This window comes from Squalius cephalus (genome assembly GCF_949319135.1).
Source record: "Squalius cephalus genome assembly, chromosome: 10".
Classification (NCBI taxonomy): Eukaryota; Metazoa; Chordata; class Actinopteri; order Cypriniformes; family Leuciscidae; genus Squalius; species Squalius cephalus.
Window position 1 is genome coordinate 18,443,123 of NC_137131.1, and position 27,738 is coordinate 18,470,860.

Genomic DNA, 27,738 nt, shown 5'->3' on the forward strand with positions numbered 1-27,738 from the left:
TGTCTGAACCCAGCATTTTAGAGCTTGTGCATGCGTGCATGTTTGTAGATTACGCAGGCCTATGTTTTTATTTATATTGATTATAATTTATTATTATTATTTATAGCCTAATTATTAATATTATTCATACATTATTTAGAAGAGTCCACCATCTCATTTATCCTAGTCCATGTAGGCAACATTTGTAAATCATTTAGAAAGGCCTCAAAACCTTGAAATATCGCTTTAGAGAACGGCGAGATATAGGCTACAAAACTTAACACATGTGACTTGGCCACATAAAATGCCAAGTGACTAAATTAGGCTAGCCCTACTAAAAGAAAATAAACTTTCAATGAGAGATATTGGGACAGACACTTAGGCCAGTATTTAGCTCATGAATAGTAGGCTAATACTGTTATGCGTAGGCTACTACGTTTGCTCATAACATGACAGCGACGACTACTAGACTCGAGGTCCAGAAACAGATTCTTATTCAAATTCATAAGCCAAGTGAGTCCCAGCGATCGTTTCTGTCAATCTCCAACTCGATAGATGGCGCTATAAGCGTCCTCTCGTTCCACTCGCCTCACTTCAGTCCGCGGAGGAATAAAATCCCTGTGTTGACTGACGCAGGAGAGAGCAGAGCAGTGGACGATTGGAGCAGCGCTGATGTGCAACAACTAAGACCGAGAGCCAAGAGTCCAGGGTTTTATCAGAATACCACATTCGGCTAACAGATGAGCGTCTGAAATGCCATTGTTTGCACTTGATGTATTCGGTTACCACATTCATAACTTTACTGTGTTCTCTGCGCATAATCGAGATCATCTGTCCGGAGCTGATATTACTGCTCCAGTAACGGATTGATCCACGCTTCTCATTCAAATTTACGGCATGACATGTAGATAATCATCCGATACTTAGATGGGGCTCCTGAGGATCATCATGCCACCCAAGTTCCAGCTGCTGGCTGTTATGGCGTTTGGAGTGGCGATGCTTTTTATTGAGAACCAGATTCAGAAGCTGGAAGAGTCTCGGTCAAAGCTGGGTAAGACTGCGGTTTTGTCTTGTCTCAAACCTTGTACTGCCTACCTAGCCTGTATGATAGGGACATGATATGCACGTTCGATTCTCGATTGGTATAGGCGCACATGATGCCCAAAAATGCGGTTCATGTAGGCAGCTCATTAGGGTTTCACATTCTGCTGCTGCTGCTGCTGTCTCCTTTACAACAAACACACAACTGCAAGAAAGACAACCGAGTTTGCATTGCATAGTTCACCCACAAATGACAATTATATTCTATACCCCCTCATCTTGTTCCAGACTTGTGTCTTCTTATTTGTTTCTTCTGTGAAACACAAAAAAGGAGAGATTTTGAAGAATGCCGTTGCCATGTATTATAGTGTCAAGTAAAGATGTCAAACCTGAAAAGGATGTAGTGTCACCAATGAAGTAGCTCAGACTTCTCTTGTGCTATTCTTCATGTCTTTTGAAGCTGTATGATAGATTTGTGTAAGGGACAGACTGATATTTTGTTTAGAATCTTCCTCCAGTGTGCACTATTATTCAAGTAAATTCTGAAATAGTGCCCACTTTTTCAGAATTTTTGATTCTGGAAGTAGGTTTTTTTTTTTTTTTTTTAAGTCTTCATAGGAGTCATAAGCCATGACCGAAACCAACCAGCTATGAGGTGAATAACAACATTACAAACTTTAATTTGAAGAAATTGGAAATTGGACAACGACAAAGGTACAAGAGTAAACTGCTTTATTGAGGGGAAAGAACAACAATCCAATGAAGCATTGTGAATGATCGTGAAATAAAGATGGATTAATAAAAAATTCCTGATTTAAAAATTGATTAGGTACAGTAGGCCTACCTGCCAACATTTTGAAAACACTAAAAACACTTTTGAAAAAAAGTAGGCTATCTTATGCTCACCAAGGCTGCATTCTTTTAAACAAAAAATACAGGAAAACAGTAATGTGAAATATTACAATTTACCGATTAATCCTTATTAAAGTTACAAAAGTTATTCAGTCAAGAGCAATGAGTAATTGTTCTTCGTCTTTAGTTGTTTGATTAACATTAAAAACGCAGACAGCAGGAGGGATATAAGGCTGTTTTCACTTTAAGAGTTAATGGAGTGATTACATATGCGTTTTATTTCTCAACTGTTCAGTTAAGACAGAATTGACTGTTTATTGAGCCCTCAAAATTACCGTAAGGGAAATTCCTTCACCGCGACAGCCCTAGCTGACACAGTTTATGCACGGATCCAATATACTGTTATTACTCAACATGCGGTTTCTCTTAACTGTTTAACGTTCCAAAACGAACTGTTTAGCTGAATACTCGCCAAGACAGGCATTTTGACATAATGTTGTATGTATTTGACTGTTTAAGCGCAGTAAGCCAATCATTTTGGTACTTACGACTCACAATACAGAACTTATATAGATCAGTGGTGCACACGCTTTTGGTGTGAGCACGAAACTAGGAAATGACTACAATGTTGCGCAATACAAGCACTATAAGGGGTGTTCACTGATATGCTCACACAAACATCGCTGCAAAAGATGCTTTCCAACAGGTGTTTTACCATTCGTTGTAAAACTGTGGACCTATTTTTCCAAACGCCTCACACCTGTACATTCTTCCGTTGAGAGCTTGAATAATAGATACTCCAGCCCAGTTGAGCCCAACTGGTGAGTAATACCATACCTCACAGCACATCCAATACAAGTCAATGGAGTTGGACAAAAACTACGATAAAACCTGTTGGAAAGCATCTTTTGCAGCGATTTTTGTGTGAGCATATCAGTGAACACCCCTGACCACTCGGTGAGTTTCACGTCTTTGTAAACGAAAGTTTAATGCGTTTTAGGAAGGATTGTTCCAGTGCACCTATGCAACCATTGTGGAGGTGGGGGGGGTGCTACCACAGAAACCGAAAATTCTCGGGCCAGCAGCATGTGTCCAAATTTCAGTCTTAACCGTTCTATTTCATCAGAAACGATCTGAAAACAGGGCTTTAAGTGTAAAATACCGAACTTGTCCTTTAAATTCTGACACAATTTTTATTTTTGGATAGCAATATTCTTTCACTGGCACAGATTCATTATTAAATGTTACTATTAAAAACGCAGCAAAAGGGTATTTTGTAGTACATTTCATCAAACTCTTAAGTCAACATGCTTTGAATTATGATCATGCAGTCGGTTTCCTCAATCAAATGCAATATGTTTTGCAAAGCAAATGCATCTTTGGTTGTCACCTGTGATGTCTGACTGTTTGAAATCATGCATTGATTATATCCTAAATGTTTATAGTAGTGTATTATGCGTTGATCATACCTCGATTTCTTGAATAGAATGCATTGTTTTTGTCTGAGCATTTTAATATCCAGAGCTTTCTGTTTGTATCTTAAATGGTGTGATAATAATGCATCTGTGAGCTACATATCCACTGCTGATGTTCCTATTAAAGGCATGAAGCTGGTGTGTTTAATCACACACATCCTCCAGTGACCCATGACAAAGCAGCACAGGTGCATCCACACATTAGTGCAGCAGAACTCCTGAAACGAGTCCATTTATTTGGTCTGGCACTGAAAAGATTGCTAGTACAGAATGGGTAGAAGTCTAGTCAGGTCTGGAAATCCTTGAATATTTACTATATAGTGGAAAATTTAATTTGGACTCCGAAGTGAGAAAAGCAACACATGGCTTATGTTGAATGTTTCTGAATGAAATCCAGGAATAGGAATATTTTCTGAAGTGGGAAAAACATCAATGTTGAATGTTTTTCCAGAAAAAAAAATAAAATAAAAAAGAAATTATATATATATGTAAATGTATATATATGTGTGTGTGTGTGTGTGTATGTATGTATACTGTATGTGTGTAAGTTTATTTAAAATGATTAATAATATAAATAAAAGTAAAATATTTTATAATAAATAATCCTAGAGGTCTGCGAACATCTACATGCTTGCTTTTATTATGGAATAATCAAATCATTTGCACGTAAAATGCATAATGTACAAATACATAGGCCTTACAACCAAAGAAAATAGCATGACAGGCATCATTTACATATAGTGGCACCTTTAAAATAAATGAATAAACATGCCACTCCGTTACCAGTGCAAATGATGCTGTCATATTTAGCATTGAGCCCAGTTTTTGCATTATGGATGAGGAAATATATTAATCATAAGTCCATGAAGTGGAGAGTTAATTAAATTGAAAGCAATGCTGCCGTTCTAACCTTGTGATGGACGTTTGTTGAGGCTTAGCTTAGGATGCCAGGACTGACAGAGGAGTGAAATCTGATTTGCCCTGTGCAGGCTTTGAATTTATAGACTCTGCACTATGCTTATTAGGTTGTCTCACATGACATGGTTCATTAGAAGATGGAAAACCCTTAGCTTTGCCTCCCACTCCACTAAGTTACAAGCATCACTGTCAAGCTATAAATCTGGTGTTCAGCCACTGCCAACAGGTCTATTATTGGGGGTTTTCTTACACCATAGATTATACAACATCATTTTATTCTCATTCCACTACCAGCTGTGCAGCCCACAAAGAGAAATAAGCAGAAGCCTGTATGCAGAGTGACAGGAATAGCTCTGCTTTAAAAAGCCCACGTTGTACGTCGTAAAATTCTCCTGTGTACTATAGGCAAAGAGATGAAAGCGCCGAAAGACTGGATTTCTGAAATCCATTTGATGCCAATGATATGCAGCATAATCTCTCGGATATGCTGTGCAAATAGTTCACCGGATTGATAGAAATGCATTTTGAGGCATGAAATGGCAGACATGTTGTATTTATGCATTAAAGACAGTAAAGACATTTATAAATGCGGTTCTTTTGAACTTTCTGTAAAAAATGTATCACGGTTTCCATGAAAAATATTAAGCAGCACAATTTTTTTTTAACATTGATAATAACAAATATAACAAATTCTTAAAACCAAATCAGCATATTCGAATTTATAATGATGAGTAATTTTGAAATCAGTTATTAACATTATTTTTGCATCTATGTTTTGTGGTGCAGAAAATGCTCACTTGACCTTTTAAGAATACTTTCTTTCATTCCTTTTATCAAGCCACTTTATACAGTCGTACTGCTAACTGAAAGTCCTTTTCACTTATCGCACAACAAGCATTTTATCATTTTGAAAGGTCTCTTTCTGCAGTGAAGGTAGTTAACTGTTAACAGACATACAGACAAGATTGGATGTCCTTGTTAACAGGTGATTCATTCCCATGTCAGCCACTGAAATCTCTCAGGACTGGGGGACAAACTTGCTGTCCATGTGCCCAGGGGTGAGTGGCTGATAGCAGAGCTCTCTAAATTGGAGACCTTTCTTTGATGACTTTTAAATGGAGTGATTTATTCTGTTTGTCATCAAGGCAGCACCTCTCAGCTGTTTTACTAGAATTCATCTCATGTTCTGAGAATTGAATGGGCCCTGTGTTGTCTAGATGCAGAACAGGTCTGATCTGATGACAGTGCATATATTTTTTTTTGTCTGGCTTGCTTTTCTGTTTACAGACTCTCAAAACAATGCCTCTATCTTTTGTGTCAAGACGAGAGGTTTGATTCAATTCAAGACGCAATTGTTGATTTGACTTTCTAATTAAAAGCTAATTTATGCAGACTGCTATGATGCGAATATCTTTAAAATATTATAGAATACATAAATTGTATATTTACATTCTCTTTGCAAAAAAGATGTTGATTGAGCACAATAAAGTTATTTTTCAGTTCAGTTGTTTAAAAGGGATAGTTAAAGGGATACTTCACCTCTGGGAAGATGAATGTGTATTTAAAATAGGTCATTTAAGTAGAAGAAATGTGAAGAAATTTTTGAATTTGGAGCTTTCTAGACTGAGAAAAGCCAGAAAATGTATTTTTGGCTCATGTGGATGAAAGACAACAACTCCCAGAATGCACTTGCTTCGCTGCCTTAGGAGGCCACGCCTACCGGTAAGAGTGCGCACTAGTTGAAAACAACAAGGCTTAGCCTACGTGATGAGTTTGCCAGGGATCTCTAGAGATCGCCCAAAATGTCCGGGATTCGGCTTTTGCGTTCTACAGTTGCCATTCATTATGTTTACTGTGGCGAGCAGAACGAGGCTGACGGCCGCGGGAGAACGACGCGAGGCCGGTGTTACTGAGACGCGCCGGTCTCGCATCTCTCACGGAGGAGCGGGAATTTTCTTAGCAAGGGTAAAACGCACATCAACCGATCACTTGTTTAGCGTTCATGTAAACACTGCATTCAGATTCACCAATCGGAATGAATTCAGTTAGATTGAAACAAAAGGTGAGCTGCATGTAACGTTAAACAATGAATGGCGACCGCAGAACGCAAATGCTGAATCCCGGACATTTTGAACGATCTCGCCCGCCGGACAAGTCCGGGAAAAGGAGGATGGTTTTCCCTACTTACTCAGCTTTCTCCTACTATTCAGCTTTCTCCACAGAACAAGAGCCTGCTAGCTTAGCTTCCAAAGAAAGACGGCTGACACTGTGTACATTCTGTGAGTGAGATCCCTCCCTGTATGGGCGGGCTGAAAACATGCGGAACAACGCCATCTACTGGCTGTAGTCTTTAGCCTCTGGCCAGAAAATCCTCCGATGACGCAAAATGACGATTTTTGCGTCATCGGAGGATTTTTTCCAGACAAAAAATACATAAATCTCTTGTCTCAGGGGGATATGAGGGTGGAAAGCACGGTAATTCGAAAATACTACAGGTTTTCTACTAATACAAAGCTTAATGCTAAATCCTGAAGTAACCCTTTAACCAAAAATGAAAATTCTGTCATAATTTACTCATCATCATGTTGTTCTAAACCCGTAAGACTTTTGTTCATCTTCGGAACACAAATTAAGATGAAAATCTGAGCCAGTTCTGTACTCCACTGATAGCTACTCAACTATCACTTTTACGCTTCAAAAAGTTCATGAAGAGATTGTAAAACTAATCCATATGATTTGAGTGGTTTATTCCAAATTTTCTGAAAAGACACGATTACTTTATACAATATGATGAACAGATTAAATTTAGGTTTTTATTCACATTTAAACATTGATCAGCAAACATAAACAGAAGCTCAACCGAACCTGCTTGACGAACGAGAACAAACCTCATTGGTTCTTGCGGAAGCTCAAACGTGCTGCGTAACACCGTGTCCTAACCAGACGCGATGCAATAAGATTCCAGTAACAAATAATTTCTGTCCACACTAGATGCGACGCGACTGCGAGATGCGTCAAAATCAATAAAAACCCACAGCCAATCAGAACAGCGTGTGGGCGGGCTCTCACGGCAAGTGCACAGCACCAGAGAGTAATCTTGATGGCACTCGCAAGAAAATGGATAAGTAGGCTACATAATCAAATTCACTAATATTACACCATTTAAACATTATAAAAATACATAGGCTACTGAGTTACTAAAACAATCGTTGTCAAATAATACACTTGTTTGTTCACAGTTTGAACGTTCTTGTTTCCATTTGTTTAATTTCAAGATCTGGGGTGAATTATCCATTGTTGCTTTCACAGCTACAAAGCTGGGAGCACTAAATGATATTCAAAGTCACATTGCATGCTTTTAACATTAAATAAAGCACATATACAGTACCTGAGATTATCATTGCCACACTTTGTGTTTGTTGTTCCAGCCGCGAAGTCGCAGAAAAATAGAAACCGCCGTCGCGCCTGGTTAGGACAAAAACTCTGATTAACATGGAAAATATACCTTATATCGCGCGTCGCGTGTAGTTAGGACACTGTGTAACATGATAATGAATCTCATTGGTTCTCACACGTCAAGCGAATATGCTAGAGCTTCCGTTTACCATAACTGGTGTGTGAGTTTATATGTGAATAAAAAAACTAAATTCAATCTGTTAATCAAAGCAATCATGTCTCTTCTGAAAATTTGGACTAAACCACTCAATTCACATGAAATAGTTTTACAATCTCTTTATGAACTTTTTGAAGCGTCATAGTGGTAGTTGCGTAGCTGCATAGCTGTCAATGGAGAGGACATAAATCATTGAGATTTTATTCAAAATATCTTCATTTGTGTTCCGAAGATGAATGATTGTCTAACAGGTTTGGAACAGCACGAGAGTGAGAAATTAATGATAGAATTTAAATTTTTGGGTGAGCTAACCCTTTAAGGTAAGAAAAAAATGTAGAAAATAAATGTGCTTAAACAGTTTTCTTATGCCAGGTTCAGACTACAAGATATCAGCCAGATTTTGGCATGATCCGTTTGACGTAGGGTGTCTTGGTGATTCGTAAATGACGGTGATTCGTAAATGACGGTGATTCGTAAATGACGGTGATTCGTAAATGACACTGTCCGTCAGGACTAAGTATTGATCATTTTATCTCATATATTGTGTCATAGTGGACGACAATCGACATCTGTGATGCTTCACGTCTTGATGGAAAGAATAGCATGTTTAAATTTTTTATACAGCTCCTACGTACTTTCAAACAAACGAAAGAGACAATGGTATTGGCGCTGCTAGGTGGAATTATGCAATGGAACAAAGGTTTGTGGAGCTATGGCAACAATTCCCCTGCCTTTATGATGTTTCCTCGAGGGACTACAACAGAGTGAAAAAAGATAAATGCTGGTGAACGATAGCGGAGGCACTTCAGCAACTTAAGAAGCGACCGAGTGTGCCGCTTTGGTAGCCAATGTTTGTTTATGCTCTTGCTTCTCCGCCTTCTCACACATTGTTTAAGACGGCAAGCTATGATTGGTCAGGAATCAACGTGTAGTTCTGACTTGTTTCTACAACACCATAAGAATTTAGGAGTCAAAATCGCATAATATGACACAGTGACTATCGTAACGGACTTATTGTGTAGTCTGAACCCGCTATTACTCATCTCCCTTGCACAAAAACAATATTCCAAACTTCAATAAAATTCACTTTCTCAAAATTAATTAAATTGCACAGGAACACGCTGCACTTTATGCAGACCTGCAATATTCCCTGATAGCACAAATACATCTCGGAGATGTCTATTTGATGTCTGCATTTATATCTGCAAGATGTATTTTTTAGAGTGTTTGCTCATCTGCAATACATCTCTAGGACGTTTCCTGTTAGATGTCATATAGACATTTAGAAGATGTCAGAGTTGCGGAAACAGTTTTTAAGTGTGTTCAGTTCAGTCTTAGAATGTTTCAGCTAGTCGTTAAGTGTGTCCCCGGCATTAGACGTTTATCAGATGTTTTTACACAGCAGATGCTTTCCAGATTAACAGATCTTTAGCAGACATCTTACAGATGTACCTGTGCTATCTGGGTTTAAATTTTAAATTACACTTAATGGATTTAATCTCTTTATCTTTGTTACATTGTTACAACAGCTTTTATAATTGTTGAAATTCTCCTACATTCTGTTTACTGATATCTGTAATGGCAGAGCAGATGAAAGATGCATTGCATGTTGTGCTCTCTATTTAACTCTTTCCTCGCCATTGACGGAAATTTCCCTCATTTGTGTGAAAACGCTTCCCCGTCATTGACAGAATTTTCTGCTTTTCTGTTTTCACTGTTATATGGTACGGGGCACTATTACGCATCCTCTGATATAGTACTGGATCTCCTGATCAAAACACATGAGAAGATGCAGAAAAAAATCTATATCATATGTAATCAAATGCATATGTAAAATAACGTGATCACCAACATTAAACAGCATATAGGCCTACACTAAAACTGCCTTTTGATACTTGAATGAAATGTCGACCTAGGACGAGCTATAGGATAGTGTTTTTTTTGTTTTGTTTTTTAATTTGTGAAAATGATAAAAAATGCTGGTGCTGGCTGACAACTTTATTTTTTTAATGCTGGTGGAAAAAGAATGAATTTGCTTTTACCATAGTCCATTGCATGTTGATTTTGTTTGCGGTGTGAGTAGAGATCTTTTTTTTTTTCATGTTTTGTGTGAAAGGGCCTTTAGGTACTTGAAAGTTCCCTTTAACCTTTCATGTTTTCCAATTACCCATGATGGCAGGATCTCTACAACAATCTTGACGTTAGGTTTGTGTGTGTTCTAAAGCGCATGAAATCTGTTATATGCAGCTTTCTGCATATTGCTTACAGGCATCTCCCAGGAAATATAATACATACAGGGGTCAGCTCAATTTCCTAGAGATTATCTTGCAACCCGCTGGCACTCCATTGGCATGGGAACTGGTAAATTGGTTGGGAAGTTACCTGCACTTTGTTCACCTGTTCACCAGCAATTATGTTTCTGTAAATGCCTACCTGAACCTGATATCACTTCTAATGAAACTGAGATCCTGCCAGTGTATCTGTTTGTCACATGAGTTTCTCAATATATTCCTCAGTAATGATACAGTTTGTCTTTACAGTCACCGTAATGGTAAATTACCCAATGAAAAAGCGTAGTGCTGCTTTAAAACAAAAAAAAAAATTGGGAAAATATTTTAATGAAATCCTATTATAATTTACCCTGGAAATCCAGAGTTCTCACGAGAGCACAAGTTGAATTTGCTCAGCGAGTTACTCTGGCGTCGAGTAATGATGCTCATTAAATATGCCCTTGTATCCGAGCTGCACCAATCACATCAGGTTATCTGATATAGGCGGGCCAGAGGCAAGCTAAACAGATGACGACAGCACTGTGACGTTGAATTCATTAGTAAACATTGCAAGATGGCTATGGATGAACACGAGTTGTTTGAAACAGCTTTGGCCGCTACAATGAACAAATTAGACTTGGCTTTTTATCTAAAAGAGGAACAGAAGTTGGCACTCAAATCCTTCCTTTGCAAGAAGAAAGTTTTTTCTGTTTTGCTGACCGGATACGGCAAGAGTCTAATCTACCAGTTAGCTCCGCTGGTAGCTAAGCGTATGGGGCTTATTGTTGTGATTGGTCGTAGTGTTATCCAATTGCGTGCAGTGATATTTTCAAATGCATGCTTGGTGCCGCCCTTCGAGCTGGCTGATTTTCATTAGTCGATGCCAGACCATTCATCTTTCAGATTTGGGTCTGGATTTCCAGGCTAATTATAATTGTTTATCATCTCAAAACTAATGTTGCCATTTACTTTGCAATTACATGGTATAAAGTTCACACCAACTAATAACTGATCAAAAAAAGTTGAGAGCCAATCAGAGTCTCCCCAATTCTGAAGAGATTGAGAATTTAAAGTACAGAAAACTACAGCATGCAGTTACATTTACATTTATTCATTTAGCAGAGGCTTTTGTCCAAAGCGACTTACAAATGAGAACAAGAGAAGCAGTTAAACTAACAGAAGGACAACAATATGCAAGTGCTATGACCCTTCTCAGTTTAATCTAACGTAGTACTTGTTAATTTAAAAAAAAAAAAAAGAGAAGAGAAGAGAAAGTGTTAGTATTACTGGATCAAGTGCTGTCGAAAAAGAAGCGTCTTCAGCCGTTTCTTGAAAGTGGCTATGGACTCAGCAGCTCTGGTTGAGTTAGGCAGATCATTCCACCAGCAGGGAACAGTCATGGTAAAGGTCAGAGAAGGAGATTTTGTGCCTATTTGAGATGGCGCCACAAGACGTCGTTCGCTTGCAGAGCGCAAGTTTCTGGATGGCACATAAGTCTGAAGTAATGAGTTTAAGGAAAAGGGAGCAGAGCCAGTGGTTGTTCTATAGGCAAACACCAGTGACTTGAATTTGATGCGAGCGGCAACTGGCAACCAGTGCAATTTTGTGAGGAGAGGAGTGACGTGCTCTCTTCGGCTTGTTAAAACCACTCTGGCTGCAGCATTCTGGATCAGTTGCAGAGGTTTGACCGTGCAAGCTGGAAGACCAGCCAGGAGAACATTACAATAGTCCAGTCTGGATGGAACTAGCGCTTGGACAAGGAGTTACAGTGTATAATAAACAGAATGTTATTGTCCAGTGGTGTGGAAGCCAATATTCAAATTCAAAGTTATCATTTTAGGAATCTTTATAGATGTGAAGCTTACAACTGCAATTTTGTCTTGTCTTACAAAGTCCAGTCCATTATGAGAGGGCATTATGTAGAAACTGGACAGTGTGTGTGCTAATGTGACTGTAATATTGGCAAAATTGAAAGTTAATAGACTTTTGTGTAATGTGTTTGTGATTAAATAAAGTTTTGTATTTTAGAGACATGGACAGAACATAAGCCTATTTAGTTTGTTATTGATTCTGCCTTCCGTTATGACCTACTTTGTTGAAGAAAGATTCCTCTGAACATTTCTCTGTAAAAGCTGTGCTGAGTTAAAGTTTACATAAAATGGGCTTAGATTTTCTTCATTCTTTCTTTTTGGGCTATATGTAATTATTATAAAAACATTTTTTTTATATCCCCATCTAATATTTTACATGCCACAAGTAAAATTAGGCATTAAAACATTAGCCTACATGAACAATGTTTGTAAATGTGTTGTGTAAGGTAGGAACTAATGTCAGTTGACATAAATTCCAACAATCGATTGCGGTTTAAATTAACTATCAATTATTCGATTAATCGTTAACCTTAAACTCTTAAATATATATATACTCACACATATATATATATATACACTAACTGTATATACACACACACACACATATATTATACATATACTGTGACGATTTGTAGAGAGACCAATCGGACACTGTTTGACAGTTGGAGTATACTTTGATTGGTTTAATCATTCAAAATGTCTTGTAATATTTTCATTACGTTTACAAGCACCACCATCTCTGAACAAATGACACACATCATTTTAAAACCGAAAGAATAAAGGCATAGTTACTTGTTTGTCCATTCTTTGAATTTTCGGTCTACATCATTGTCTTCTGTGTAATCAATCTTGTCATCGCGTTCATGATCAGACGTGTTTCATAGTTATGCTATTTTATTGTGTTTCCCCTGTGACCTAGTTTTTCCATGTGTTTGATTAGTCATTTAGTTCACCTGGTGTTCATCAATTATCTCATTAGTTCCCTTGTTTAGTTCTGGTATAAGTACTCCGTTTTGTTCAGTTCTTGGTCCTGTGGAGGTTTTACCCAAGTTTACACCCCATCTCCTGTGGATTATTGAATTTTGTACTCTTCGTCTTTGTGCGCTGCTTATATCCAGCCACTCGTGACAATTTACCACATATATATTTAAATATATATATTTAAATATATTTATTTCATTTGAAGACACAATGAAATATGTGTGCATACATGGTGCTGGTTAATATTTAGAGCAGGAGAGAATGTGAAACATGCCCATAAAAACTTGAAACACGCTTGCTCTGATCAGTATATGAACTGATCTGCGTTGCGAGTGTTGTTAAACTCGTTACGTGCATAAACGTAACGAGAGAAAACTGCTCTCATGTGCGGTCTGTGTGTTGTTTTTGTCACGTATTAAATATTGTTGCAGACATATTTTTTTTTATGCGTTGGTATTCAAGCTCCAGCTCTAACCACATCCTGGAAATAATGCAAACAACACTTTTGTGCTACCGTGCTGATACACTTATGACACGAGTGTCCGAACAGGCAGAGGCACTGAACCGGTCTTGTTACATTTGAATTCTTTGCTGTAATGTGTTCTCATGCGTATCACAGTGCAGTGATTGGATTAAAAGAGTTTATTCTAATGAATAATAGGGAGAAACTGGTGACATAGACGTTTCCAGCCACATAGATGTGTCAAGCCATGACAGCCAACCACCACTCCAAAATGTACATCACTTTTCGTGACATAGGTTCAACTTTTCTTTTTAAACCGGAAGAATGAAATGGGCCAGAAAAACATAAACCACTTTAAAGAAGAACCACTTTTCCCTTAATAATAAACACAATGAGTGCTTTTGGTGTTTTCATTGGTGTGAAACCAAATGTTAAAGGAGAACTCCGGTCAGTTTTAACATTGAGCTCATTTTTTTGTAAATTTGGAGTGCTGTCAGTACAGAGAACAACAACAACATCTGACTGCAGTAGATGTGCAAGATATGAATAAAAATGATGTTATTTCAGCCAGCGCTCATACCTGTATTTACATCCTGTTTTCGGTCGAAGTCCACAGTAGTCGATTGTCGAGTTCACGCGCATAGGTTTAGTACGTACGATCATGCGCCCGAACTCGACAATCGACTACTGTGGACTTCAACCGAAAACAGGATGTAAATACAGGTATGTGCGCTGGCTGAAATAACATCATTTTTATTCATAACTTGCACATCTACTGCATTCAGATTCACCGCGTGTTGACTCTGAAGGAATCACTCACATGGCTGGGCACTTGTAATGACACATCAAGGATGTTAAGAGGCTAAAAGCAGGTTTAAAACTTGCCCCATTTAAGTCAACAGGGTGCAAATTTTAAAAAGAGGATAACACTGTGTAGGCAACACCGATTTTTGTCGTTGTTCTCTGTACTGACAGCACTCCAAATTTACAAATAAATGAGCTCAATGTTAAAATTGACCGGAGTTCTCCTTTAACATCTCAAAAACACACTATAGGGTTTCATGACCCTTTAAGTGTCAGTTTTTAACAGTGGTCACAGATACACAAGGTCTTTAGTGTCTTCTGGGGCCCTTTTAAAAGTAAGATCGCATATAGAATGAACATACATTTGGCATATTTTGACATGTTTGGAACTTGTAGAATAAAAGGTCACTTTTCTAATTTTTGTACATTGTGGTCTCCCAAGATGAGACTGACCCCTCCCCCTCCATCCCTTCCTCCCTCCCTCCCTCCCTCTCTTTTTTGAATAGAAATCCCTTTTGAAAGAAGTGGGTTATAGCCACTTGGAGTCCAATCTGAAAGCAGACAACCCATAGAAGCCCAGTGAGGGAACAGCTGAATAGATTTTCCAACTCGCTTCCCTCCGTGCTCCTCCCCTTTATCCGAAAATTGGAATGGCTCTTGTTCTGTAGTGGATTCCCTGCTCACCCTGCGGGTCTCCTTGGCAAAGTTGTGTTTACTGAGGCTAGTGAGGGAAAAAGGAATGGATGATTGACAGCTGCCTCTCATTTCACTGTGAACTCTAGTCTGATGTTCCACAGAGACTTCCCCTTAGTTTTATCATAAAGAAAGCACTCTCAGGAAAAAAACTTGTGTGCCATTGTAGGGGAAATATATATATATATATATATATATATATATATATATATATATATATATATATATATACACCCCCCCCCCCCCCCAAACAAAGCTGAAAAACAACAGCAAGTGAAAGTGAATAACTGTTTTGTCACGGTAATATTGGAATTGCCATGTCATAACATCCCGGTACAACTAAGAGTACTGACACATTAATTTTGATGGGGTGCTTATGTTTTTTATATAGATTATAAAAATTAGTTTTAGGCCCTGTATATGTGTGTGTATTTTTTCCCCCAGTCTTTCTATGAATGCAGGAAACGTACAGTAGGTGTCTTCTTTTTAATTGAACACCTTTTTTTTTTTTTTTTTTATAAAACCATTAATTCTAATATTAGTCATTTTAACCCCCTTTATGCATTTGTGTAGTTTTTTTTTGGTTCATGCATTCTTGGATTAATAGGCATTTTAAAGATCAAATTTGCAATCCCGTTACTGGTGAAGTTTTGAGGTCGACAATCAATATTTTCTGAAGATTGATAATGGCCCTACAGAGAATAAACGGTTGGGTGGATATACAAAATAGGGCATAAAATTATAAATGTATATATAAAAAATAAAATAAAAATCAGGCCATATTTTGAATTTTCATTCATGACATTATGTAGCCTAAGTATTGTTTTCCTAATAAATTGGACTGAATGTATTCACTCACTTTGTGTCTTTGCAAGGCTATATTTGATTGTCCCTCCTCCTGTGCTACTCTATTAATCATTCTCTCGAAGTCTAGCTTTTATATTAATCAAGTGACAAATGATCCAGCCAGCCTGGATGTTGAATCATAGCTCATCAGACCAATGCTCCACAACACTAGGGGTTTCACCTGCAACCTAAAGATTTTCTCATTCTTGCATAGCGTATGTTTTCCCACTGCACACAATTTCATTAATACAATCTTCAAAACCTTTTCACAGCTGCAGTCCACTTATCAGTTGCTCCCATAAGGAAATTCTGACTGCCGAGTCTCTTTCAGGGCTGAAATTAATTATCCTTAATATCGCTAAATGAGAATAGCTGAATATTAATAGCACCAGTGCTGACCTAAGAATAGCGCTCGTCTGAGATCATTTGTTTCCATTCTCATCTCGCTCAGCCATCCTGGAGCCCCATGCCAGAGGCTTTTCTAATGTGCAAGTATGTTCTTGCAAACATTCACTTCTCCATCACTACCCACACATCACCCCAGCCTCCACTCCAGCCGGCCTCTCACGTCGGCAGCCTCACACACGCTCCAATGATCACTGTAATGTTGTAAGGGGAGAGCAAGTGTACCATACACACTGGTAATAATGGACAATTGGAGGTTTTTAGTAGCAACAATGAAACCGGTTTTGCTTCAGCAGCTGGAATTGGCATTGGACATGTTTTGCATTGGACATCAAGCCCAGCATTATATAAAAATAGTAAATGAGTAGGAAAATTGCCAATTTCAATTTTTAAATGTCTTGTAGATTGATTGTTTCCGAGAAGATCTTGACCAAAAAGTGTCTTTCTAGAAGCTTGAATCATTCACAAGCTTCTATAACTGAATTTCAACCTATATGTTAATGCCTTTTTATATAAATTCTGGGTGGAAAGACCAAGATGTTATTTTTAAATACTTATATCTGGGTCTTTCCATCTAGCATTTGTACAATATAATTGTTTTTATAATATTTTTTTTTTTTTTTTTTTTTTTGGACATGCATAAACTATGAATCACATAAATGAGGTCATGTGACTGAACAATTAGCTCAGATGATTGGCTGTTATTATCCTCTAGATCTTTCAGATGCTGTTGCTTCAGACAGAAGGCATCTGCCGCAAATCGCTTGCAAAAATGAAGTTCATCAGAGCATTTTGTTTGTGCGCTCTAAACCAAAAGTAATTTATTACATTAATAAAAGAGCCAGTTGCTTTGCCAGTGGCTACACCTCCCATTTTCATTTTGAGAAAGTTTTCCAAGTAGTCGTGATTTCGTTCATTTGAACGAATTGGGCTGTATTTGCTAATTGTTTTTGAGAAAATCTGATTTTTTCTGGTAAATTAAACTTGAATGGACTTGGCTTGTGAAGTGACAGATGAATTTTCATTTTTAAGGGCTGTTCACACTAGTCACAAAAAGGAAAAAGGTGGCACATCAAAGCTCCATAAATAGAAAAATTATTTATTGCATATTCAAACCAAAAGCGACGTTTCGAGCCATATGGCTCTTTATGAGAAGGCCCTTATATACATCAGAGTATTACATTACATTTTTTTTTCTTCATGTGATGTATACTCTGTAAGGGCCTACTTGTCAATGATTTCATTGTCTGATGAAGAGCCATATGGCTTGAAATGAGCATGCAATGCATCAAATATTTTTTCTATTTATGGAGCTGTGGTATGCGCCAATTTTTTTCCTTTCTGTGAATTTGTTTTTTTGTTTGTGTTTGAGCAACCTCATTGAGCTTTTTGCCTGCTGGATGTGCACACTTTTTTGTCTAGTTTGTTTGATGGGAAAATATGGTGTGATTTGACATTAATTTTAATGGTGCCTGCCATCAATGCAACAGATTTTATTTTAAGGATAAGTGTTCTTTTTCATTGTACTGCGATTAAAAACTGGCCATCCAATAAAATGTGCAGTTTTAGTCACATACCCAGAGCTGCTGTTATACAATTAGGTGCCGCTAACAAACAGACTATTTTGCTAAGCGACAGTGAGAAGGAAGAATAAAAACCAGCTTGCTTACTAAACTATGTTCAATTAAATGTTAGTTGCCCTTTATTATTTGCATGGATCTCAACCAGCTTGGCTGAGATTTCTTCAGATCCAGAGCTTAATTTACCCATTAAGGTCATTGCAGAAAGAAGCCACATTCGTGATGATACAGTGTCACTCTATTCAGACTTCTTATCATTTTAAACACTGACAGGACTTGAATATAAAGCTCACCCATTTTAACAAACATATCATATTCACTATCCCACAGAAAAACCAATATGACAGCCACTGTGTAACAGCAGCCTGTTGTGAGAGGTGATGTGCATGCTGTGAAGGAATTGATCTGGTGTTGAGAGAGATGATCTCAAAGATAAAGACTGAACAGAGATCCTATAGATAACAAACTCTTTCCCAGAGCCAGTTTGTGAAGAATTTCTCACTTTGGCTGGCGTAGCTCGCTGTAGCTTCCACACCCAGCAAGAAGGTGAAAGTTGTTGTGCTGAATCACTACGGCAGAAGGATCGTCATAAATTATTCATCAGAATCTCACACCTTACTGCCGCCTTGGCACAGAAAGGGAATGCTGGCTACTATCTTCACTCGTCTCAAGTGTTTGTGTAATCCAAGTAAAACTATTGATGGCTTTTTGACAGCTCTTTTTTGATCTATAATAGCAGTGAAAGGCTCACGAGAAATCTGATGATGACTAGTTTGTGACTTTGATTTGACTTTCGTCCCTAGCTTATGTGGACAGCTTCATCTACCCGCTGAGATCAAAGTTACAGACATGCTCTTGATCTTAAACTCTGCCTTATGAATAACACTTTTTAATCCATATTTAATCCATATTTTCACCTTTCTGCTTAATACTGAGACCAAATTGGGTCAAGGTGACTCTTGCCAACCAGGATTGGCTGCTGGATTGATTGATTGGAAGTAATGAGGAAAAACAAACACAAAAATAGCTCAAATGCATGAATTGCATCATATTTCTGTTGTATACAGTTGTATAAAGTATGTTGTTTCAAGAATATATTTTTATCCATCAAGTCACATCTGCTGTTTCTGCCGCATGCCACACAGATAATTGGTTTTGTGACAGTTTTAGAGAAAACCTGCTACTTTCACCTATAAAAGGTGAGAAATGAGAAACGGTTATTATAATGGGGTAGTCATAGTGGATCATTGGTGACGTATTTTGTTTGTGTCTAGTGAAACAATAAATCATATAATGTTTACACTGACATAATTGAGAGAAAATATGAAGAGACATTTTATCATGTTTGTCATGGACTAAAAAAAATATGATCAATAATCATGGCAACATATATATATATTTTTTTACATTACTTTAAAATAATTTAAGCAGTTTAACTTTCTTTTATAAATTATACAAGATTCAACTTGATTTCTTAAATCTTTTTTTATATATTTTACGTTGAATTGACGTGTACTGCCAGTTTATACTTAAAGCAGCAACATAAATGTTTAAGTTAATAACTTAAACTGCTCGAAACTGCTGCGTTACTCAACTGCTGCGTTATATTTTTTTCTTGTTAATTTGGCGTTCAGTTTCATACTCTACGCTGTTTTATGAAGGCCCATCCCTTGAACATCTCTGGCCTCTCCCCTGCTGTGAAGAACTGTAATAAATCCAAACTGATGATTCTTGTTTGCGATCATGGTTGGCGCAACCTCTGTGCTTACAATACAGAGTAAAAGTGTAACATAATTTGGAGGTTTTAGAATTAATATTTGCTATTTCAAATGTTCAATTTCACAATACAGTCAAACAGTATGCATTGAATCAACTTAATGCATTGAATCGATTAAAAATGTTTTGTGATTAAAAATGTGTCTACAGGGATGACTACGCCTCCATGTAACAGGGACTGAGGTCTTGTTGGGCAATGGGCATAAAGTGATACGTTGACAAACTATACGATGCAGAATTTATTTTTTGTTCACGGTTTAGCTATTTATCTAAAGCTAGCGGCTTCGAAACTGAAACGGCATATACTTCCTGTTTGTATGCCATTGTAGGCAATACTACCGTTCTAAATCGTAGAGGATATATTGCATAGTATGTAGTTTGTCATTTGGGACAAAACTGATAGTTATATATTTTTACCCAAACCAGAAGTAATCAGTAGTTTCATTGGTGTTGGACTGGTAAGTGTTCCTGCAAAATCTGAAGCCTGCAATCTTCCTGCATTAGAGACCTGTGCTATTAGTTCTTCACACTGTCCCTATGAGGTCTGCAACACTGTCAAAAGTGTCACACCGCACAGCATCCATTAACATGTTATTCTCACTCGCACGTCTGTGTCACAGTCTGGTAACAGTCAGAAATAATAACCACCAGTTCAGGTCATGCTATTCCTCAAGTAATCCACTGCGTCATTTGTTTTGTTCATCTCTTTTCTATCTACAAGAGAGTAGAGCGTATGAGAGTCCATCAGCCAGTTAGTGGATAAGGACCCTTATACTTTTGCTATAGTGTCTTGTTGATGCATCGTAGTCTTATTATTTTAATAATTTGAAATAACCAAACGTGTGATGTGCCAGAGCTTCAACAGATGCTCATGCTGGTAATACGAGTATGAGTCTGGCTTGTGACATTTCTTGATCCTGTTCCCCCACTCTCCTCCTCATCATTTCTCATCCTATTTCTCACTCTTTTTAAATAATATAGACAAATGTCACTTCAGCTGTTTTGCTGTAATATAAATGATCTGTGACTGACTCCTGTTTCATTTTGAGAGAATGAAATTTTAAAAACTTTGATTCATTTTAATGATGATGATGATGAGACATGCAGTTATTTGCAGTATATTGCACTACTACTCAGGGTTGTTCCTGTATTGACCAGTTCTGCAGTATACCCACTGATAGCTGGCTGCTTTAAAAAACGTTAAAATGCTCCCATGAGTGTTTGTGTAAGCGCTCTGTAAAAGAGTATCAAAGGTTTCTATTTACAATGTGTTTTTGCAGCGTTGAGATTTGCAGCCAATCACAGACATATCTGTAGAGCGTGAACTCAATGGCCAATCAAATGTGTCCGAATCTGCTCAAAGTAGCTGATACCCCAGCTACGTCCCTCCAGACGCAGGTAACTGACCTAACACAAAATTTCTGTATCTGGGATTATTAGCAGAAATGGTTTACTATGCATTATCTTGCTCAGAGGGACAGTATGCTTGGACAAAAATATTTCCTTGTTTGTTAAGTCCATTCACAGCAAGCAGTATTTTTCCAGCGAATCATTTAAATTAAATTGCTGTGCTTAAATAAAAATAAATAAAATAAAAAACAGAATTAGCAAATACAACATAATTGCACAACCAAGGTGAAGAACTGTAGGCTACAAGTTGAGTTAAATGAATAGTTCACTTAAAAATGAAAATTCTGTCATCATTTACTCACCCTCAAGTTGTTTCAGTTCAAACCTGTATGAATTTCTTTCTTCTGCTGAACACAAAGGAAGATCATTTGAAGAATGTTGGTAACCAGACAGTCATGAGGTCCATCAACTGTTTGGTTACCGACATTCTTCAAATTATCTTCCTTTGTGTTCAGCAGAAAAAAGAAATTCATACAGGTCTGAAACAACTTGAGGGTGAGTAAATGATAACAGAATTTTCATTTTGAAGTGAACTATTCCTTTAAGTTGTAGGACCTGTGCACATAACTTAAAAAAGCATAAATCTATACCGATTTCAGAATGAGCACTTTGACATTTGCAGTGGGCTTATGTAGCTCGCTCACACTTTTAATAAGCAGGGACAATTCCCGAATTTTAGTAAATAATAATTTACATATGACGTTTGCATTGTAAAAATGTACAGGGAGTTCAGATGTAAAAACGCTGACTCGTTAGGAAACATTTACACATCAGATGGTTGCTTCACTTGTTATTAAGTTATGAGCAATTCAGTTCTTTATTCGAGAATGGCGTCTTAAATATAACTGCGGTAGAATGTGTCAGCATGGACATGCATTGACTACTCTAGGCATAGTTGTGCCTGGTCATAGTTTTGGTTTGTGCAACAGGTGTAAATATGTATCAGAAGGCAGGGCATAGCTAAGCCCAGCATAGAGCTTACACCCCAACATTTTTATGCCCAGCAGTTGCAACCAACCCCAGACGTCTAATAATTATAGTTCACTCAAAAATGAAAATTCTGTCATCGGTTGCTCACTATTCATTGCAAACCCATAAGACTCAACCCCATGTGTATGATGGATGAGAACAAACCTCATTGGTTCTCGCACATCAAGCAAGCACATGTGAACCTATGCGAATAAGAGCCTAAATTACATCTGTTCATAAAACCATTGTCTCTTCAAAAGACTTGGATTAAACTACTCCATTTATATGGATCTTTTTTCTTTATGAACTTTGAAGTGTCAAGTTTGGTGGAATGGAGGGACATTTGTTTCAAAGACAGACAAAAGTTGTGGGTTTGGAATGGCGTGCGGGTGAGTAATTGACAGAATTTTATTTTTGGGTGGACTATCCCTTTAAGAGTTAAGAAAAAAAAAAAAAACCTAACCAGAATGAGTAATACAGGGTTCCAGACATATGCAACCATTTTTTGAGAATGTGCGAGTTAAAATTTGATGTGGTCGCATTTGTGCGAGTGCATGGTCATGTACTACTACTCAGTTAAATTCACGCATGAATTTTCCTGCATTGAACTTGTTTTAGCGCCCGCCAAAGTCTTATTTGATCGGTGAGTAATGTAGATGAACCACCGCGCTTGTGACTCAGGAGACGTCTGAATCGGTGTATAACTAATCAGTAACACTTTACAATAAGGTTCTATTTATTACATAAATTACATAAAAAGTACAGTTTGCTTACTCAAGCTTTAAAATAAATAAAACCACTTGTTTTTGAAAAGCATTTGACTACATTTTTCCACACAGTGTTATCAAGAATCAATAAGAGAATCGTTAAAGAATCGGATCGATAAGCAGAATCGTCAGTGGCATTATTATTGATAAAATCTTATCAATTCCCATCCCTATGTGAAGACAGTAAAATTATAATCAAACATTAAAGAACATATATGTTTTTTTTATTAGTTTTTTTTAGAGTTAAAAGATTAAAAATATTTGCTAACATGAGGTCTTGTGTCACTGTCAGTCTTATTACATCAGTGCAAAACTAGGGTATGCAGATTAAGACCACTATTCATCAGCATGCATTGATTAATCCCATGGCATGTAGCAAAAAAAAAAAAAAAAAAAAAGGTGCGACCAGATCATATGCTGGTGCGACCAACTGAGAAAGTTTTCTTTCCAAACTTTTTTCCTTTTATTTTTGAAGCTTGGAAGCAGCTAAAATTGTTAAGAACTGACATTTGTATTTAGACCTTGACTCAAGAGCTGAGTTACTGTGCCAATAAAGGTGAACTTCAAGTGGTTTCCATGGCAACATTCTTTAGTTTAAGTGTTCTGAAATGGAGGTTTAGCCACCAATTCTTGCCCTGAGCTTTGTATAGGTGCTGTATAGGTAGATTTGGAGACCCAGATCTTTAGAGCTGTAAAGGAAGGAGGCTCTATATTGTGATGGCTGTTTGTTGATGTATGGGTTCTGAAAAGCTTTTGTGACCTCTGTGTCTTCCCTCCTGCCCTGCTTATCTGTGTGAACATTCCACTATATTCACTTGAATTCAGCGTCAAGGTAAGAGAGTGCAAACTATCTAGCAGGTGGGTTGCATGGAGATGTGAGGAAATTAATGTCAAAGAAGCGATACGTTCATCTCAATTTCTTCAAAGGTATGTTTACTCCGAGGAGCTGAAATGTGTTTTAGTACCTCTTTTTTTTTTTTTTCAACTGGCATCGTGTGTAATTAGGACAAATCATTTGTTGTATTATTGATTTTGTCATGAATGTGATACAGGGTAATGGGTTTGTCACCAGTGCCTAGATTTGTCTCCAGAACAGTGAGTTTCTCAGAAACAGAAACATATTATATATTTATTTTTTCAACACAAAAGAAAAATTAAAGCTTCAAATTGATGGCACAAAATAGCTTAGGGAATTGTGTTGTTTCCAAATCATACATTGCAATGCATTGCAGTCTACACATGCATGCATACATACATACATACATGTATACGTGTGTGTGTGTTTATTCAAATAGTTATATATAATTTTAATTTAATTGTTATTTGTAATTTCCGTCATATTTTGGTTAAATCACAGTGTAGCAAATATTCGTTATTGTGGGAAGCGGAGGCGGGAACCGGCGAACATTCAGCAGATTTTAATAATAAAATAAACAAATACAAAATGAAAGTAAAGACAGCAGCCCCTCACGGACGACTGCTGTCACATATAACAAAACATAAATAAAATCCAGGCCTGGCCTCTCTCGCTCTTCACTGTCGTCACTCCTCCTTCATGCGGCCACTCCTCCGTGAGAGATACGAGAGGTGCTTCTCGCAGGTGTCGCTCATCATTAATCACACCACCGGTCACAATCACAAATCACAATCACACTCGTCCTGCTCGCCACACACAGCTCAATAGTCAGATAATTTGTTTTCTGATTTTGTTAATTTGAGAATAATTCATGAACAATTTACTAGAGTTGGGCGGTATCCAAATTTTTATACCGTCAAACCTCCTCCATAACATGCACAATATTAACAACTTTTATTTGCAACAAATAGCAGCTTATAAAAAAGTGTAAATACAACAGTCAAACAGAATTAAATTAACATAAACATCCAGAACTGTTTTCGTGCACACAAATAAATTAAATAAAATCACACTGCCCGAACAACTTTTAATAACAACAAAGAGCAGCTTATGAAAAAGTGCAAATAGACCCACAACAGTCAAATAGAGTTTAATTAACATACCGTTTTTTCATAGTTTGGCTGGTCCTGCGACTTATAGTCAGGTGCGACTTATATATCAAAATGAATTCATACTGACTGACATGAACCAAGAGAAAACATTACCATCTACAGCCGCGAGAGGACAGATGCTGCTCCTGTAGCCTATACCCCTGAAAAAATTAACTGAAAACAACTGAAAAACTGTTAACTGAAACATTAACCTAAAGACAACTGAAAAAGCCTGAACACAAACAAAATGCCCCCAAAAAGAAAAAAATCTCCATGTTTTCGGTGCTGATGCGGTGGTGACGCATTCATGTAACGGTGGCGCTGCCAATAAAGCACCTAAAAGCTGTCACAAAGAACCGGCAAAAGTAATGATTATGAGCATGTCAAATATAGCAAGGAGACATTTTAATTGTTTACTAATAAACAAGTGCTTTCTGTGTCAGTGTCGGGCTGTCGGCTGCAAAGATGAAGTTGATGATGCTGACTCGCGATCTTCGCAGTAGTGAACGCGGCAGAGAGAAATGCACATTTCATACGGATTACATAAGCAGAGAACAGTCTGTTTTCTTTCGTTTTGAATTGTTCTGTTCAAAAGTAGACATTTCAAGCTTTCTATACATGTCTCAGGTCTGTGAGGCAAGTAGGCTACCTTATACGCTGAGTTTTGGTTCATTTATGAGACGTGCTCCAGTTCACGCGCCAGCGCCTTCGTGTCGTGATCATCTATTTTCTACTATATTTTAGGGCTGTCAAACGATTAATCGCGATTAATCGCATCCAAAATAAAAGTTTGTGTTTACATAATATATGTGTGTGTATGGAGTATAATTATTTTCTATATATAAATACACACACATGCATATATATTTAAGAAAAATTTGTTATTTTATATATAAAATATTTATATATAATATAAATTATATATAATATAAATATATATACACAGTATATACATGCAAATATTTCTTAAATATATACATGCATGTGTGTGTATTTATATATAGAAAATAATTATACACCGTACACACACATATATTATGTAAAAACAAACTTTTATTTTGGATGCGATTAATCGTTTGACAGCCCTACTATACTTCTTATTTATTAAATCCAGGCAATTGGTTGATGAAACATTGATTAAAATTAAAGATACAATTAATACAAAACGAAATTAAATTTAAAGACAGGCTTTGTGCTTTCTGCTTGAGGTCTCTGTCAAAGTTTTAAAGCAGTCTTTAGTGGCGCTTTCAGAGCGCTCACGTCCGTAACGGAGAACTGTCCCATCCGTAACATTGTTTTTTTGTGTGAAATACATTTCTAAATAAATGCGACTTATAGTCCAGTGCAACTTTTATATATGTTTTTTTCCTCTTCATGACGCATTTTTTGACTGATGCATCTTATACTCCGGATATACATCCTCCATATTATAACAATTATTGCAAATCAATAGGCCTAAATTAAACACAGTCCAGTCTTCTTTCCAATATTGGTTTTAACGAAAACCAAATAAAAATACCTGAATCAATTAATTAAATAAATACACACACACACACACACACACACACACACACACACACACACACACACACACACACACACACACACACACACACACATAGTGCGAATAGGATCTGTGTGGCAAGTGGCAACAAATCTAGTCAAGATTTTTCGCCAGAAAAACCAGCATGTTTACTTTGTCCGGCATTGTCCAGGGCAGGACCGTGAAATATTAAATAATATATAATATTCAATCCTTGTCTCCTATATAAGTGCATTGCATTTTTTTTAAATGACGGTATTGGAACTGATACCGTTGCTATTTTTATGACCCCGCGGTATACCATATTACCTTATTACCGCCCAAGCCTACAATTTACTTTGGTTTCTGAGAAGCTCATAATTAAACTCTTCTCACACTTTTTGATTCTGAACCGTTCATGAACACCTTTTATTTGAAATCGATTGGTATTTGTTATGCTACATAAATTGACTATTAACAGCTACATTTTTATCAATTGGGTATTTCCAAATATTACCTCCTTTTTTTTTTTTTTTTTTTTTTGGCTGCATTTTTCACAAGTTTCTTTACGAATTACGATCAAATACTAGTATCTTGATATTAATTGGAAATGCCTGTCATGCAATTGTCTATAGTCATTTAACTCTTTTAAATGAGAAAACTAGAAATGTAAGTAATCGAAATGTAGTGTACTGTGGTAGCCCTTAACAGCTGCAAGGGTGCAGTTGTTTATGAGCTAGAGGTTGTAAAGTTGTTCACAGAGCAAGAACGGACATGAGCTGGAAAATCTGCATGGCTGGCAGGATTTATTAAGCCTCTAGTGTCACTGTGCCTGTCTCAAGAGTACCTTTTCCTTCAGGCTTTAGCCATAAATAATTACCTGTATAATAACCTATTTTCTTCATTTGTTTTCCTCTTTGCATGTAGGAAGTGAAACTGACACCCTTGCCACAGTTGCTGGATGATTACCTTTCATAGGAGAGAATTTAGTAAATGGGTTTTAAGCAAATGTGAAATATTCAAAGGAATATTTTGTCCTGTGGAGTAGATTGTGCTCTTTCATGAGGTATCTGTCTTTGATCCAGGTAGCTGAGCTTTGCAGAAACAGTGGGACCTAGTGTACGTACTGTACTCTTTGAAGTCTGCTCTCATTGCTGCAGTCTCCCATGTGGCCAGTGGTCCATCCTGCCGCATGGGAACTGCCAGTAGCTTTAATTTTGTGTTGTTAACAACATCCACCAGGACACATTCTCCAGCGCAGCTCCTTGAGCAATGAGTGACGCAAGGTAACAAATGTCTACAGAGAATGTAATTAGTGTAGGGGAACATTTGCCTCTTAAACTGTTTTTACTCTGCAACAGCAACACAGGAAAAAAAAAAAAAAAAAAAAAATTGTTTAAACGTAATGTATTCCTTTGGTGGGATTCCTTACTCAGCAGCCATTCTTCTTCGATGAATGGAAAGTTCAAAAGAACAGCATTTAGTTATAATCTCTA

General features: G+C 37.2%; 1 protein-coding gene across 1 annotated transcript in view; it reads left to right on the forward strand.

Annotated features, from left to right (window-relative positions):
* The first annotated feature begins 575 nt into the window (after positions 1-575).
* hs2st1b (heparan sulfate 2-O-sulfotransferase 1b) overlaps positions 576-27,738 on the forward strand; it is a 90,830-nt gene continuing 63,667 nt past the window's right edge. The window contains exon 1 of the mRNA XM_079884269.1: positions 576-1,030. Within this exon, the coding sequence (XP_079740395.1) occupies positions 907-1,030 (124 nt within the window). The 5' untranslated portion in view covers positions 576-906. The remainder of the gene's footprint in view (positions 1,031-27,738) is intronic.